The sequence below is a fragment of the Raphanus sativus genome, chromosome 7 (assembly GCF_000801105.2).
Source record: "Raphanus sativus cultivar WK10039 chromosome 7, ASM80110v3, whole genome shotgun sequence".
Taxonomy (NCBI): Eukaryota; Viridiplantae; Streptophyta; class Magnoliopsida; order Brassicales; family Brassicaceae; genus Raphanus; species Raphanus sativus.
The window spans coordinates 1,689,651-1,705,104 of NC_079517.1; the positions used below are offsets into that span (position 1 = coordinate 1,689,651).

The 15,454-nt window shown below is 34.2% G+C and overlaps 2 protein-coding genes and 1 non-coding gene across 3 annotated transcripts; 2 read left to right on the top strand and 1 right to left on the bottom strand.

Moving 5' to 3' along the window:
* The first annotated feature begins 1,503 nt into the window (after positions 1 to 1,503).
* On the top strand, positions 1,504 to 4,379 carry LOC108836102 (hypothetical protein At1g04090). The gene is made up of 2 exons (XR_008936484.1): positions 1,504 to 1,845; positions 2,666 to 4,379. It is a non-coding gene; the product is annotated as a hypothetical protein At1g04090 (transcript).
* Positions 4,380 to 7,191: 2,812 nt separating this feature from the next.
* On the top strand, positions 7,192 to 9,057 carry LOC108834290 (F-box/LRR-repeat protein At1g48400). The gene is given in 4 exon segments (XM_018607634.2): positions 7,192 to 8,117; positions 8,120 to 8,352; positions 8,435 to 8,575; positions 8,639 to 9,057. Coding segments are annotated over 4 exon segments (1,503 nt in total). The 5' UTR covers positions 7,192 to 7,303; the 3' UTR covers positions 8,954 to 9,057.
* A 709-nt stretch (positions 9,058 to 9,766) lies between these two features.
* LOC108832144 (uncharacterized) lies at positions 9,767 to 14,177 on the bottom strand. The gene is made up of 7 exons (XM_056990408.1): positions 13,586 to 14,177; positions 13,361 to 13,447; positions 12,072 to 12,338; positions 11,498 to 11,668; positions 11,316 to 11,369; positions 10,461 to 10,607; positions 9,767 to 10,251 (listed from the first exon to the last, which is right to left on the bottom strand). Exons 1-7 carry the CDS (start codon positions 13,784 to 13,786, stop codon positions 9,874 to 9,876), a joined length of 1,305 nt encoding a protein of 434 aa, XP_056846388.1. The 5' UTR covers positions 13,787 to 14,177; the 3' UTR covers positions 9,767 to 9,873.
* Positions 14,178 to 15,454: the final 1,277 nt, after the last annotated feature.

Sequence of the window (15,454 nt, forward strand, 5' to 3'; positions counted from 1 at the left end):
ATATCAATTATAATTAGAGAAATTGTCAAAAATACCACAAGTTAAGTACCACTTTTCAAAAATATCCTCAATCAAAAATATATAAACATTTGGGTTTAGGTTTTAGTGATTAGTGTTTAGGGTTTAGTATTAAGGTTTAGTATTAAGGGTTTAGTATTAAGGGTTTTGGTTTTATATATGTTTTATAAATATTTTGAAAAATTAGTTTAGTGTTATTTTATCAAAAATTTAGGTATTTTTGAAAATGTCTTTTGTTGATGGTAAACATGAAAAATGGTATCACTAAAGTGGTATAAGTGAAATTTCCCCTTATAATTAAAAAAATACATGTACCTAAAAATGTGCTTAAATCTACGATGACTCTAACAAAAATTAGTCAATTGTTGTTAATAAGATAAAAACGACGTTGTTTTCATATATATATATATATATATATATATATATTATATGTTCAAAATATGTAATATTTTGAACAAGATATCTTAGTGAAAGAAAGGTAAAAAGGTTTTTAACATTTTTGAACAAAATATCAAAATATATAATAATAACTTTGAAAAAAGTTCATTTAAGTTTTAAAAATAAAAATAATATATACAAGAAATTTTTAAATAACTTCAAAATTTTAAGTATATCTAAGATCATGTAATTATAAATATTTTATTATTTATATTTTAGTAAGATATAAGTTTATTGAAGATATAACATGTTATGTGTTTATATAAATCAGAAAAAATTATCACCAAAGTTTTAAAATTTAATACGATGAAAAAATAGTAGTTTATATAATTTCAAATATTTAATAATATTTCAATGTAGATTTAGGCACGTTTTAAAAAGTTCAGGTAGGTGTTTAAAATTTTAATTGAGTTAAGGTCGTATTTGACACTATTCATTTGTTCGGGTTATATTTGGCACGATCCAAATAGTTCAGATTGGAATGTGCAATTTTCCCTATATGCATACAACAATCCAACCCGCATTATGATAAAACTTCTAAGCATTAATCATTGTTCTTTGCTGATAAGCAAACAAAACATGAAAATAAAAAAGAAAGAAACAAAAACTCAGTAATGCAAGCCTATACAGTATATAACAAAATGCAACTCTGATGAAATTCTATAACAAAACCAAGTGCTCGTAGCTTAGTGGTAAAAGAGGTACAGCTGTACTGCCCGCCACCCGGGTTCGAGCCTTGGCCACAACGGATTTAACATCCCTTCCGTTGGGGCGCTGGACCCCCTTCGGGAGATAGTTGGGAATGTGGCTGTCCAGATACCAGAGTTATCAAAAAAAAAGAAAAAAAAGAAATTCTATAAGCTGTTTATTAAAGCTTCACTAATCCTTGATATTTGTTTGTTTCAAAATGATTGATCCTTTGACCGATTGTGGTTCTAATGGGCTGATATTTGAATTATTTGTAAATACATGGGCCTTTATAGAAAACGTTTAAAGAAAGGGATAATATCTGTAAAAAGGAGAAAAAAAGCACGAAAAACAAAAAACAAAATAAAAAGGCCAAGCCAAAGCCACCACCACACCACTGAACAGAACTTCCCTCTATCACACGCAAACTCAGCTTCAACTCTCTCTCTCTCTTTTTCTCTCTCCTCGCCGTGAAGTCTGCGAAGGAGAATCTATCTTTATCTCTCACAATATTCCGATCTGTAATAAGTGAAATCCGAGTCTGAACTCGTGTGTTTCTTCTCATCTGATTTAATCTTTAATTACGAACGATGTTTTGCGATTGCTGCTTCTACTGGAACCAAGAAAACTCCGAGTTGGAATGGGAATCGTCCGAGTCAAAGCCTTTCTCGCTTCCGTCTCCTCTTCCTCGATGGCCACAAGGTAAATGAACAAACTACCTTTTCTTGGAAACTGGAATTTTTTTTTACTTTAATTTGCAGAATTTTATTTATCAAACTACTTTACTTTTACCTTTAAAGCTTCTATTATTTGGATAGTTTGGGTTTGGTTGGCTTTTTGATCTCTATCAAGAAACCAACCAGACTATGCCAAGTGTTTCAATGCTTAAGTTATAGCTTTTGTTCATCAGATAGTTGATTTTGATTAGTCATTACCTCATCAAGATCAAGTTTATGTGTTTAAATGTTTCCATGATATTCAGTTTATTGCTTGATTTGAGTTTTGAACTTCTCTTGCTGGAATATTCAAACATTTGACTGTTTCTTGTTTGACATTTTGTTCCATGGTCGTCAATTTTATTTGGACTAATAATAACATTAATGGTAACGAAGAAAAAAATCTGCAGACTTTTATGCGAAATTAAAATGAATTAATGTTTTGCTAGAAGGTAGGTTTATGTGACTTTCAAATGAATTAAACCATGTTCGACTGCTCCGCTTGCACGTGTGCTGTTAGACGGTCCAGCTTTCAATAATGAAAGCAAATAATGTATGACCACTGAAAATGACTTATTGTTTAATAATGTAGCACAATGAATATGCTTATGGTATATTATTCTATATCATAGTTTAGACATGTTTAGATTCTTTAATTATGTATGCCACGAGGTCCCAACAACCAACCCCCCTTGGATAATGTTGAGTAATTGTTGATAATGATAGTTTGATAACACGGTTATAATTTAAATTTACCAACTTGTCTTTGACTCTTTGTCTATAACGTTTGTTACACTTTGTTTCAGGCACAGGTTTTGCTACGGGAAGGATAAACCTCGGAGAGATCCAGTGGTGAAAGTCACCGAGTTCGATAGAGTTTGGAAATGCAGCAAGTCGCGCCGTGGCGGTAAATCGAGATGCGCATCTTTTTACAAACCTGTGGGGATACCACAAGGTTTCCATTGCCTCGGCCATTACTGTCAGCAAAACAACCAGCCGTTGAGAGGCTTTGTCCTTGCAGCTCGAGCCAACGATCCTGATAAGAATGATCATCGCCCCGCGCTGAAGAAACCAGTGAACTATACCCTAGTTTGGAGTCAGATTCAGACTGCTACTTCTGGTTGCCTAACCCTCCCGCTGGTTACCGAGCCGTGGGAGTCATCGTCACAGACGAAGCGGAGGAGCCTGGCACCGAAGAAGTGAGATGTGTGAGAGAGGATCTCACGGAGACTTGTGAAACACGCGAGAGGATTCTTGGCGTGGGGTCTTTTAACGTGTGGAGCACGGAACCGTGCTCCAGAGGGATTTGGTCACGAGGCGTGGCGGTTTGGGTCGTTCTTTTGCTCTACTAATGATAATAACAAAGCCGACATGAACATTTCTTGTCTGAAAAACCTTGACCCTAGCTTGCAAGGGATGCCGAATCTTGACCAGGTCCACGCGCTTATCCAGCATTACGGACCAACGGTCTATTTCCACCCTGAAGAGACTTACTTACCTTCCTCCGTGCCATGGTTCTTTAAAAACGGAGCTTTATTTTACCGGTTTGGTAAACCGGGAGGAGAACCGATTAACTCAACCGGTTCGAATTTGCCTGCCGGTGGAAAAAAACGATGGGGGGTACTGGATTGATCTCCCTCAAGAAGACGAGGAAGCTGCAAACAATCTAAAGAAAGGGAACATAGAGAGCTCAGAGCTTTACGTCCACGTGAAGCCAGCGCTCGGTGGGATCTTCACAGACGTTGTCATGTGGATCTTCTGTCCATTTAACGGTCCCGCCACGCTCAAGATCGGTCTTCTCACCGTACCAATGAACCGTATAGGAGAACATGTTGGTGACTGGGAGCATTTCACGTTCCGGATAAGCAACTTCAACGGCGAGCTGACTCAGATGTTCTTCTCGCAGCATAGCGGTGGCGGGTGGTTGATGTGTCTGATCTTGAGTTTGTCAAAGGAAGTAATAAACCGGTTGTGTACTCGTCTAAACACGGACACGCGAGTTTCCCTCACCCGGGATGTATCTCCAAGGCTCGTCCAAGCTTGGGATTGGAGTGAGAAACGATGTTGGGAAGAGCGAGTTTGTGGTGGATTCTAGTGAGAGGTATAGAGTCGTGGCGGCTGAGTATTTAGGGGAAGGAGTGGTTACGGAGCCGTGCTGGCTGCAGTATATGAGAGAGTGGGGACCGACTATAGTGTATGATTCTGCAGCTGAGATTGATAAGATCATTAATCTTTTGCCTTTGATTGTGAGGTACTCTATTGAGAATCTGTTTCCCATTGCGCTTTATGGAGAGGAAGGTCCCACGGGACCAAAGGAGAAGGATAACTGGGAGGGAGATGAGATGTGTTGAAGAAAGAAAAGCTTGTCGCTGAGCTTAACATGCCTTTGTGTGAAAACAGAGCTCCTCTGTTTCAGTGAAGTGTTGGTGTAATATTGTGTAGATATGATGATGTGAAGTCTTCTTATTTGAACATTGGTCCACCCATTTCCAGTCATATATTCAACTATTGTTGGCTTAATGCAATTCAGAACACAAGAAAAAACAGAATTACAGATATACACCTAATAAGTAATGTGAAAGTACTCATGTTTTTTCAGTAAAAAAATTGTCAATGGAGGAGAAATGTCATGTTAGACGTCATTATTATAGTTCAATCTCAAATTAAATGTGATGTCCTGAGGACTAAGCTTTGGAAGAGTTCAATCTCAAATTAAGTGTGACTTCCTGAGAACTAAGCTTTGGAAGAGGCTCTTGTTGGGTTTTCACGCAGCTTTGGTTGGACTCGTACTTCTTGATATTTGTTTTCCTAAGATTAACTAATCTAATTTAGATTTATGTGGTTTAGAATTGAAAAGTGGGTAGGGTTTTTGGAATGTGAAATTTAGGATTCTAATAATATATACATATATACTTAAAAAAATTTAAAAAGTTTCAAAAATAATTTTCGATTTTCAAAAAGAAAATTTGAAAAAAACGAAAAAGAAATAAAAAATATAAAAAAGTTCATATATGAAAAAAAATTCGAAAACATATAAAAATATTTATTTATTTATTTATTATCATATTTATACAAAGAACAATGGTATAAAGCGTGTTGTCATTTAACGAAGAACTAGATCATGATCCGCGCGCCTGCGCGGATATATCTTTTGATTCACATATATTATATACATGTATATTATTTAAGATTTATAATATAAAAAAGTTAGAATGATCTGGAACAAAAAAAATCGACCTGGACAAAAAAAATCAAATACCTACTTAGATCCAGATGTTGAGAACTTGAAGAACTCATATCTGAAATGAACAGATTTATACCCGACCCAGTGAGCTAAATTTCAAACATAATATCTTTTGTTATATTTTTAATTTATTTTTTGGGTTTGTGAGATTTACTATTTATCGGAAGATTTTTGGTTAACTTAATGGTATATATTCGTAGGTTTCTTTTTTTCTGAACATGAAAAAAAAAGATTTGGGTCTTGATTAAATTTATCTTATATAACAAATTGCTGATTAAATTTAATTAGTTGAAAGTTATAGTTTTTTGAAGATTTATATTAAACTAAGGGAAAATTTGGAAAAATACCTTTATATGAGTTTATATTTTTGAAAATTACACTACTTTTATTGTTTTTTGATAACTACACTTATTTACAGATAAAATGACTAATATATCCAATTTAAATATTTAGTTTTAAAATGTTTAAAAAATAAATCCAACAACAACCAGGTTTTATATTTTTCTTTTCTAAATAATAATTTTAATATCTATATAACCAATTTGAACTTAAAGAAAAGAGATCAATTTCCAAAAATTGAAAAGCATCAAAAGCTCGACTAGCTCCATTGTTGCTTCCCCAGAAAAATGCTTTTAACTCATCACTATTATTCAATATATTGTTGTTCTTATGATCTATTCAGAAACAAAAACCAATCAATCAACAATACAAACTTCTTTAGAAAATACCAATGATCCCTTGAAGATTTTTTTGTCTTGATATAAGATCAGACACTCATGAACACAATCTAGGATATATAAAAAACAAACGGTGCATTGATGTATCTCTTTTCTTTTTGTTTCAGTTTATTAATTACTGTAACTTTGTACTTTGATTAGCATGATTACAGGGAAAATAGTATGTTTATGAACTCTGTGCATATGGGCACATAAAATTCGTGGAGTTGCAGTTAATTCTGTGACATATTTTCACAGTTTTTAAGCGTGTAGTTTGCCTATTTTTAATGATGGATGATGAACTTAAAAACAATTCAATCTATTTCGTGAAAAACTGAACCCCAACAACATTATGTATTTATCTTAAACATATTTTTTCACCACATAAATAATAATAATATTTTTTATATTTACATTTTAGTTATTTAATGTATAAGAAATATAAGAATCAGGATAAATATGTCTTATCATATATGAGAAAGTGTAGTTTTCAAAAAGCAAAAAGATAAATGTATTTTTTCAAATTTTAAATGATAAACAATGTATATTTCAAATTATCCCTAAAAACTAATTTGTAACAGTAATATCATTTTTGTTATAAATTAGTATATCATGGTTTATAGGTTCAAAGTATAGAGTTAGTCGTTTTCATAGTATTACTAATATTGATAGATGCAAGTTAATGAATACAGATAATATATTGTATTATTAGTAATATGTCGTATAGTATTATATGTTAGTAGATGTAATATTAATAATCTATCTTATAGTATAATATGCTAGTAGATGTATCTAGCTTATAGTAAAATATATGCAATATAAGGAAACATGCGTAGTGGATATAATAATAAGGTAAGAAGGGAAAAACTATGGTAATGTTTGATATTAATTATTTATAAAAAGGTATGTCTAATAATAAGTAGATTAATATAGCATTAATTATATAAGGTCCAACTTTAAAATCCACCTAGAAGAAGTTGTAATGTTTCTGTTTTAATAAGATAGATATATTGTTGAAAATATATATTTAGCGATGATAAACATGAATAATGCTAATAAAAAAGTGATAAACACGAAAATTCCTCTATTGTTGTTAAAAAACATAAAATATTAATTCACATTAACCTTTAGTTTTGTATATTCCCTTTCCCTAATATTTTATGTTTTCCAATGATATTATTTGAAGGATATCATAATTAAACTTAAATTAACAAAAAAAGGAAAAACCAAAAAGCACTAATTTACATTCCTAAACTTGATGACAAAAGAAAAAAAAAACATTAAAATTTAATTTTGGTAAATATATATATTATATATATATATATATATATATATATATATATATATATATATATAAAAAGAAGGTTGTGGCTTGTTAAAAAAAAGTTCTCTCTCTCAGATCCCATCGTAAAGGAAGAAGCTTTTGGTTCTTCCTGGTCTCCCTCAGGCTTCGTCTTCGATTTTGAAGGTACAATTAGGTTAGTATGAAAAAAAATTCTAGAGATTTGATAAGTAGTTTGCCAGATGAGCTTCTTGGCAAAATCCTGTCTTTGGTTCCGACAAAAGAGGCTGCTTCTACATCGATCCTGTCGAAGAGGTGGAAGAACCTGCTGTGTCTTGTAGACAGCCTTTGTTTTGATGATTCGATGGTTATGTATCCCAGGGAGGAAGGAGCATCATGTGGTTCACATCGCTTCTTAGATTTCGTGGACAAGACTTTTGCTCTGTTAAACAATTCTCCTGCTGTCATCATCAAGAAATTATCTCTGTCTCGCGGACATGTATATGGCAGTCGCTGTCACGCTCAGGCAGCGTGTAAGCAAGATCATGTGAAACTTTGTTTGAACCGTTGGATTTGGACTGCTATGGAGCGCGGTTTATTGGAACTACACTTGCACGCTGAAGCTTATTCTGGTGTTGATATAATGGAAGACTTGTTTACGTGCAAGACATTGGTTAAGCTCACACTATCCGGTGACTATAATATTGAATTCCTCCCGCGTGTTTTGCTTCCAGCGCTCAAATCACTTTCTATCTTATCAGTTCCAGGCATTGATTATTCAGACTATTGTCGGCTCATAGATGGCTGCCCTGTGCTGGAAGACTTGTTCATAAGTGATGCTGATCCTTTGAATCCGTCATCTTCTGGTGCGCACGTGGCAAGCGAATCTATCAAGCGGCTTGTGGTTTTTGTCAATCTTCCAAAATTTGATCACCCCGAAGTAACTTATTTGAGAGCACCTAATCTTGTGCATCTCGACTATTCTTGTTATGTATCCGAGAATCATTGGTTTGTTGATTGGAGTCGCTTGTCCAAGTCAGGCTGGATCTCAGGTTATGGGACTCAACTTATGATTATGATTACGATGATGATGATGATGAGGCTGCTGCTGCTGCTGCTGCTGATGATGATGATGATGATGAGGATTCCTTTCATAAGGAACCAAAGCCAGCTATAGTTGGTGATGTTTCACACCTAGTTGCGGGTATACGCAATATTACAACCCTTCACTTGTCTCCTGATTCCCTTGAGGTCAGTTTTTCTTCTAATCTTCTGTTTTTCTATTGCTTCTTGGTTTGTGGATGATTTGAATCAATGTAGCTTATTATATTAGGCTTTTCATTTCTGCTGTGAATCCATGCCCATGTTCAACAACCTCCTTAATTTATCGATAGAGAGTGACAAGGAAAAAGGTTGGCAAGTTATGCCACTTCTGCTCAATAGTTGTCCAAATCTACTCACTTTAGCCATCAAGGTATTATCTTTTTTTTTTTTTTTTTTTTTTCTAAGGTATTAACAAATTGGTCTCTGGTTTCAGGGTCTTGTGCACAGAATAACAAATAGATGCGGAGATGTGTGTGCTTGCATCCCTAAGAAGCCGAAGAAGATTTTGGAGGAGGAGAAGACAATAAGCTGTTTATGGACATGTCAAGTGAAGGTGCTAGAGATTTCAGAGTATGGAGGTTCTTTCCAGGAGCTGAAACAGATGATGCATTTCTTAGGTAAGTTGGAATGTCTTGAATCTGTTAAAGTTGGTGTTAACTCGGACATAGACAACCAGATTGAGTTCTTGCGAGCTAATCTACTGACTCTCCCCAAAGCTTCATCAAAGTGTGACATCCGTTTCATCTGAGCTTTTTCTTTCTCTGCTAGATGCCAATATTTTAAACCAACTTAACTCGTGTATGGTTATTATTATCAATTAAATATCATTCAAGTTGGTTACAATTTGTTTCATTTCAGAAGATACATAATGTGTATGCCTTTTTCTAATGCTAGTCACACTCTAGGAACCATGAACAACAATGACATACAAAATGGTAATCTTATTTAGATTAGCTAACCTTGTTAAAGCAAACAAAGATTCTTAACACTAGTTTTGGTTAATTGTAACAGTAAATCCAAATCACCAATTTTCAATAAGACAAAGTACATAAGCAGTAGTGGTACAAAACCAATATCTGAACGTGAGCTTTGTACCGTTGCCTTGGCCATTACTGTCAGCCAAACAACCAGCCGTTGAGAGGCTTTGTCCTTGCAGCTCGGGCTAACGATCCGGATAAGGATGATCATCGTCCTGCGCTGAAGAAACCAGTGAACTATACTCTGGTTTGGAGTTCAGATTCGGACTGCTACTTCTGGTTGCCTAAACCTCCCGTTGGTTAAGAAAATGATAGCTAAATCACAAGTTCCAAGCATCAACCTGTATTGAAATCTCCCACACAAACTTTTTAACCAATTTTCTTGATCTTTCCTCTTTTGCTTTCCTATTAGGTAATCAAAATATTACCCCTGATGTCGATTCATACATGATTTTTGTGGTCCACTAGTAGTTAAACAACAAATCTAATAGAGTACTGCATATTTTTGAAGTCCGAACTCAAATCTCTCTTAGTGTTTAAGTATCTAGCCAACCATTACTAGGTTTAATCAACAACCTGAGAAATGAAAAACAATAAGCCAATATTCAATCTTCACTACCCATACTTTAAAAAATACACATTCGATCCCTTTTTGTAACCAACTCTCCAACCCAGACTATGTACACTTTTTTCAGTTACACCTAGGATTAAACCCGGGACCACCATAGTAAAAATAAGTTCCCCACTCATTACTATACGAACTCTTGATGTCGTAACATTCGGTGTTCTCGGCTAATATCTTGACATCATGCACCGGTACGAGACTGTTGTCTGAATCAACAATCTCCAAGTTCCGGAAGTAACTTGCTTTTCCAAACCCTTCGTCAGGGAAATGACCAGAACCCATTTGGGTCGTCGTGTGCCGGCCTGAAGCACGTGTGTTCACGACCTCACCTCCCCATTCCACGGTGGTTGCATGGTCGGCTAAGTGGGTGAATAGCTCTGCTGGCCAATACCCGACTAGTGTGTTGTCTCCTAAACCCATCCACCAATTCCCCATTTTGGGATCCTGCATGCAATTTGCAAACGACATCAGTCTACATGCTAAACTACAATCCTAACTGTGAAACGAGTTGTGTCAATGTTATCCATAGTCTCATCAATCCCTTGTTTTTCTTAACCCCATTTATAGTACGAAAAATCATTAACTATATTCAAGAGAAGACGTCCGTGTTATTAAAATTTACTATGTGGAATATAAATAAACAGAAAGAGAACCTTCCAAATGAGAATGGTGATATCAAATTGGTTTCCTTTGAAAGTGGAGAGAGGAGAAATGGCTGCTCCAATGGCAATCTTGTTATTTGTTTGGATAAATCCAGAACATAGAAGATTGTAACATCCTGTTGCTTGATATGAATCACTCTAAACACAATACAAAAATTATCATTAATTAGTTTAAGATATGCTCAAGGCAAATTAATATGTGTAATCAAGTTGTTGCTTGATATCAATCTTTTTCTGGCTTTTGGGCCGAACCAAATTTATTGATTTGGAGAGTAGTACAGAAATCAGATTGGTGTCAACTCCAATTAATATTAAGCTATTAATGCACTAATAAATGCTCTACACCAAACATTCATCATGACTTTGTTCTACCATTAACTTCAAAATGATCAATACTATACGTTAAAAGTACACGTAAGATTAACGAATGTTACGAATCAAAATTACCTTCGTATGTTACTTTTTTTGTTTTTTTCTGGGTGTAAACTAAACTTTCAATTTACCCTAACATGATTTACATGCACAGTGTCACTGACTTTCTAGATGACAACTAGTAATACTATTTCAGAAAAGGAAACTATATATTACAAGTGTGTCTTCAAAGCAATATATGGTAATCCTGAAAATACAATCTATATACCATAAATGGACACTGCACGCTACAAATAGAAACTACTCCCACTCTTGCACATGAATGCCCTTAACAGCAATACATTAATTAATGTAATCTTCTATATTTCTACGCATACTTCTCAAGGATTTTCAGTTTATACTCTTGATTTAAAACTGATATGAAAGTGCAAGCAACATTTTCTGCATCGGAACATAAATAAGAGAACAACATACCGTCCAATAAGTGAATAATCTTGGTCTGTTGTCACCATACAGCTCCGGACTGACCTGACTAGTATAACAATCAGAGCTTTAGACATATTGCATTGTTAGCAAGTTTTAGAAAACTCGATAATTATTTTACAATAAAGTGTAAATAAGATGTAATGAAAGTGTAAAATAGAAAAAGACAGTACCTGCCAGCCAGCTTCGATGCTATTGAGATCAGGACCGACGAAAGATCCCGAGAGAATCCAAATCTGCGAGAGACTAAACTCATTCACTTCTTCAATCTTCGGGTCCCACACGTTTATCGTAGCTTTTGCTCCGTATATCTCCGAAGACGTTTCCGTATACGCGATCGCGTGCTATCATTCACCACCAAATTAACGTAAACTTTAGTACTATACAAGTCTTAAATTATAATTCATGATTAACTTTTCTAATCATATTTGCAATCCCGATTTATGCTAATGGAAAGCCGTGCATTTACATAGTATAATTCAAAAATTATTAAAACGAGGCCGGATCTTGAACTCCATTGAATGCTTATGTTTTATGTATTTTAATGACTTTAATTAATGACTCTGTGTCTGACATTAGAAACTGTTATATAGGTTCATAATTAAATGACTACTCAGACGATTCACATTAACATTGCTATAGTATAACTCTGTCAAGCAAAAGATTTAATCAGTTTGACTATTATTAAGCTAACATTCACCGAAAATATTGTTGAATCCAAGGGAGTGACTTTATGATCTAGTGTACCTCGTGTCCACTAGTGCCAAGGGCATCAGGCTTTTCCGTCCGTCGATCAAGGTCAATACTACGTCGCTTTTTGCCAAAGTCAAACAAAGACTTGGCTCTGAGCACATCGTCCATTGTGTTGCGTCGTATGGGAACAGTTCCTTTTGGGCACCTCGTGCCGTTCACGTGCCACATTTGCCATGCACTTTCCAATACACTGGCTGCTTCTTTAATAACATCAACGCTTCTCTCTTTTCCCATTATCTTCGGCATTCTCGTCGGTGCTTTCTGCATTATTTATCATAATTAAGTTCTCATTAAAAAGATAGCTTTATTATCACCAATCGACTTAATTTGTAATAGTATAAAAAAATATAGTAATCTCTCTGTTTCATACTCCTTCTGTTTTTAAATAATACATGTTTTGAGATTTTCACACTTTTTAATAAAACATATTAAAATTTACTTATTAGTGCATAGTTTTTTGTTATTTTATATTTCCTATATTTCTAAACCAATAAAATTTCAAGAAATGCAATTAATGTTTTTGAGATTCACAATTATTCATAATTAGTTGACAAAATTACATTGAAAATATAAAAAATACATCTTTTTGAAACAAAAAAAATTCCTAAAATATACATCTTTAAAAAACAGAGGGAGTAATAAGTATCATTCTGAGCTCATTTTCTTGTTACACAAAGAGTGTCACTTTACAATTCCAATGTAAATTTTACTAACTTTCAGCTGAAAATTAATTGCAAACTGCATTGATTTTATAAATAATTTTATTTATCTAAAATACTATTGGTCAAAGAGGTATAATTAATTACAACTTACATATATTTCAACAACTTTCTTAATCTGTGTGAAAAATGTCACAACGACACTCTTTAAGAAACGGATGGAGTATATACTTATATTAGTTAACCAAATTAATCAATTAACATCATATTTTTTCTATTTAAAAGCATCACTTTAAGCATTCTATAACTTTCATGAATTTTCTAATTTGATTCAAACTGAAACAGAAAAGTTATTCAATTTATTTCATATAAACTTACAACTAATATTTTATGCTCATAATAAATATGTTAAAGTAAATTTGATAATTGATATAATTCAGACATAGTTATGTTTCACCTACCTTGGCTATCGTATTTAACATTATAGATGAAATTCCAAGAAGTTAATATTTTTTTTGACTTTTCTACATATAAGTTTTGAGAGCGCATATTCATTTATATACACACTCATATATATACACATGTGTTAATTGAATAAAAGAAAAGTTGTGTGGTCAGAGTTACCTGAATCTTGTGATGCTTTAAGAGTGGATGATCCAAAGCTGGCTGCTTTCTTTTTGGTATACAATCTATTACATCACCATCTGGACTCTGTAAATTATTATTTTGGAACAACAAATGGGGTAAATATTTCACATATAAATTATTAAATTATACAAACCAACAAATGCACTCGAATATGTTAAAAAAACAAACAAATGCATTTCAAACATGTATACATATATATACCTGGATGGTGAAGACAGGAGGCTTGTTGATCTTGTTCAAGTGGTTTTGGATCCTCTCAGCTCTCAGGCTACTGACTTGTCTATGTGTTTTGGTGTAGTTAACGGCTGAGACATGTGTAAACTTCTGACTCCGAAAGAGAACCACAGAAACCAGAAAGATTAGAAACAGAATTCTCTTGTTGGATGCAAGAACAACCTCCATCGATCTAACTTTTAAACCTTTTTTCTTGTATCACATTCAGTGTCCAATGAACGAGAAAATAAAGAAATCTGAAACTGAAAGAGGACAGTATTTTATAGGGTTAAGATGACAGGAGGACCATACAAGAAAATGAAATAGAGATACTAAAAAAGTTACAATAGCGAGTCCAAATATATAAAAATGTAAACTATGTATATAAATGGGTTTGTTATAAATGATGAAGAAGAGGGTGAAGAGATATTATGAAGTGTAAATATGGAAATGGAAGAGAAGAAGCGGAAGCAGAAGCAGAAGCTATGAGGTTTTCGAGAAGAAGATCAAATCAAGATTCATCATTGCCCTGCATCGGTTTCATATTTATATACACACATATTACTTGTTGTATTTTCTTCCTTATAACAAAAAAGAAACGAAAAAGAGAAAATATTCATTTTATACATGTGTATGAGAGAGAGTAAAGCAATACCATTGATTTAAAACTTATTATTGAGTTCACCGACCAACAGGATTCAAGTATTTTTTATTTAATATTTTTTAAAAAATAAAACAAAATCTTGTTAAATTATATTATATTTTTAAAATAAATAGCTAAAAATAAATAAAAACAGTAGTAATTGAAAAAATATATTTTTTTTAATTTTTAAAACTATGATTCATCCAACGGTTTAGAGTTTATCCAAGGGTTCCGGGTTTTCTAAGGGTTTAGGGTTTAGTATTTAGGGTTTAGGGCTTAGTATTTTGGGTTTAGAGTTTTTATTAATTTTTTTTTGCAACTACAATTGTTTTTATTTATTTTTAGCTATTTATTTGAAAACATAATATAATTTAATAATATTTTATTTTCTTTTTTTTTTTGGTAAAATGTTAAATTTTATACCAAGAGTTTTTGATTTTTTACAGACATTACAGAGAAACACTGGTAGCAGAGAATGCAAGAAATTAAACTAACAACAGAACCTAAGCAGCAAAGAATAACCAAAATGAAAGAAAAGAGACTAAGACAAAGGCATAGAGCAAAGCGTGAGAGTGAAAGACCAAAGGACAAGGTAGGAACGGAGTGAGCGACTAGTTGCCACGAGCAGCTGGAGAGAAAGGCGCCCTCAAAACCTTGAAACACACAGCATACCTACAGCTTCCATCAAACCCACAAGCTACAACCTGTACAAAGAATCAACCCGACTCGACTAGCACATCCCACAAACACCTCCCGGCAGCACGAAGAGGATCCGCAACTGACGATGCCGTCGTTCGAAAATAGGAACTGAAGATTGCTGCCTCCAATTCACCATCCCGAGACCGTGTACACCCCTTTAACCCAAGACTCATATAGAGCAAAGGGACCAGTCGGGTATACCTCTTCCGGAGAAGCACCCACGAAACAAGCTAGGAAGATCGGAAGCCAAACTGAAACCTTACCAACGCCGCCAGACTCAAAAATTCACCTCAGCCAACCCGCCACAGAGACCCAAAAGAGGAAGAGACGACCACGATGAGCGCCACAACACCGAGCTCACACCACTTTGAAGAAGCAGATAGCTACTATCTACGCCAAAGCAAGCTTACAGACGCAAGCAGAGAACTAACCTTTCCCATGTGCTGCCACCGGAACCACCGCAAGAGCGAGACGAAGCCTACCCTCACAGGACCGCACACACATCCACCGTAGAC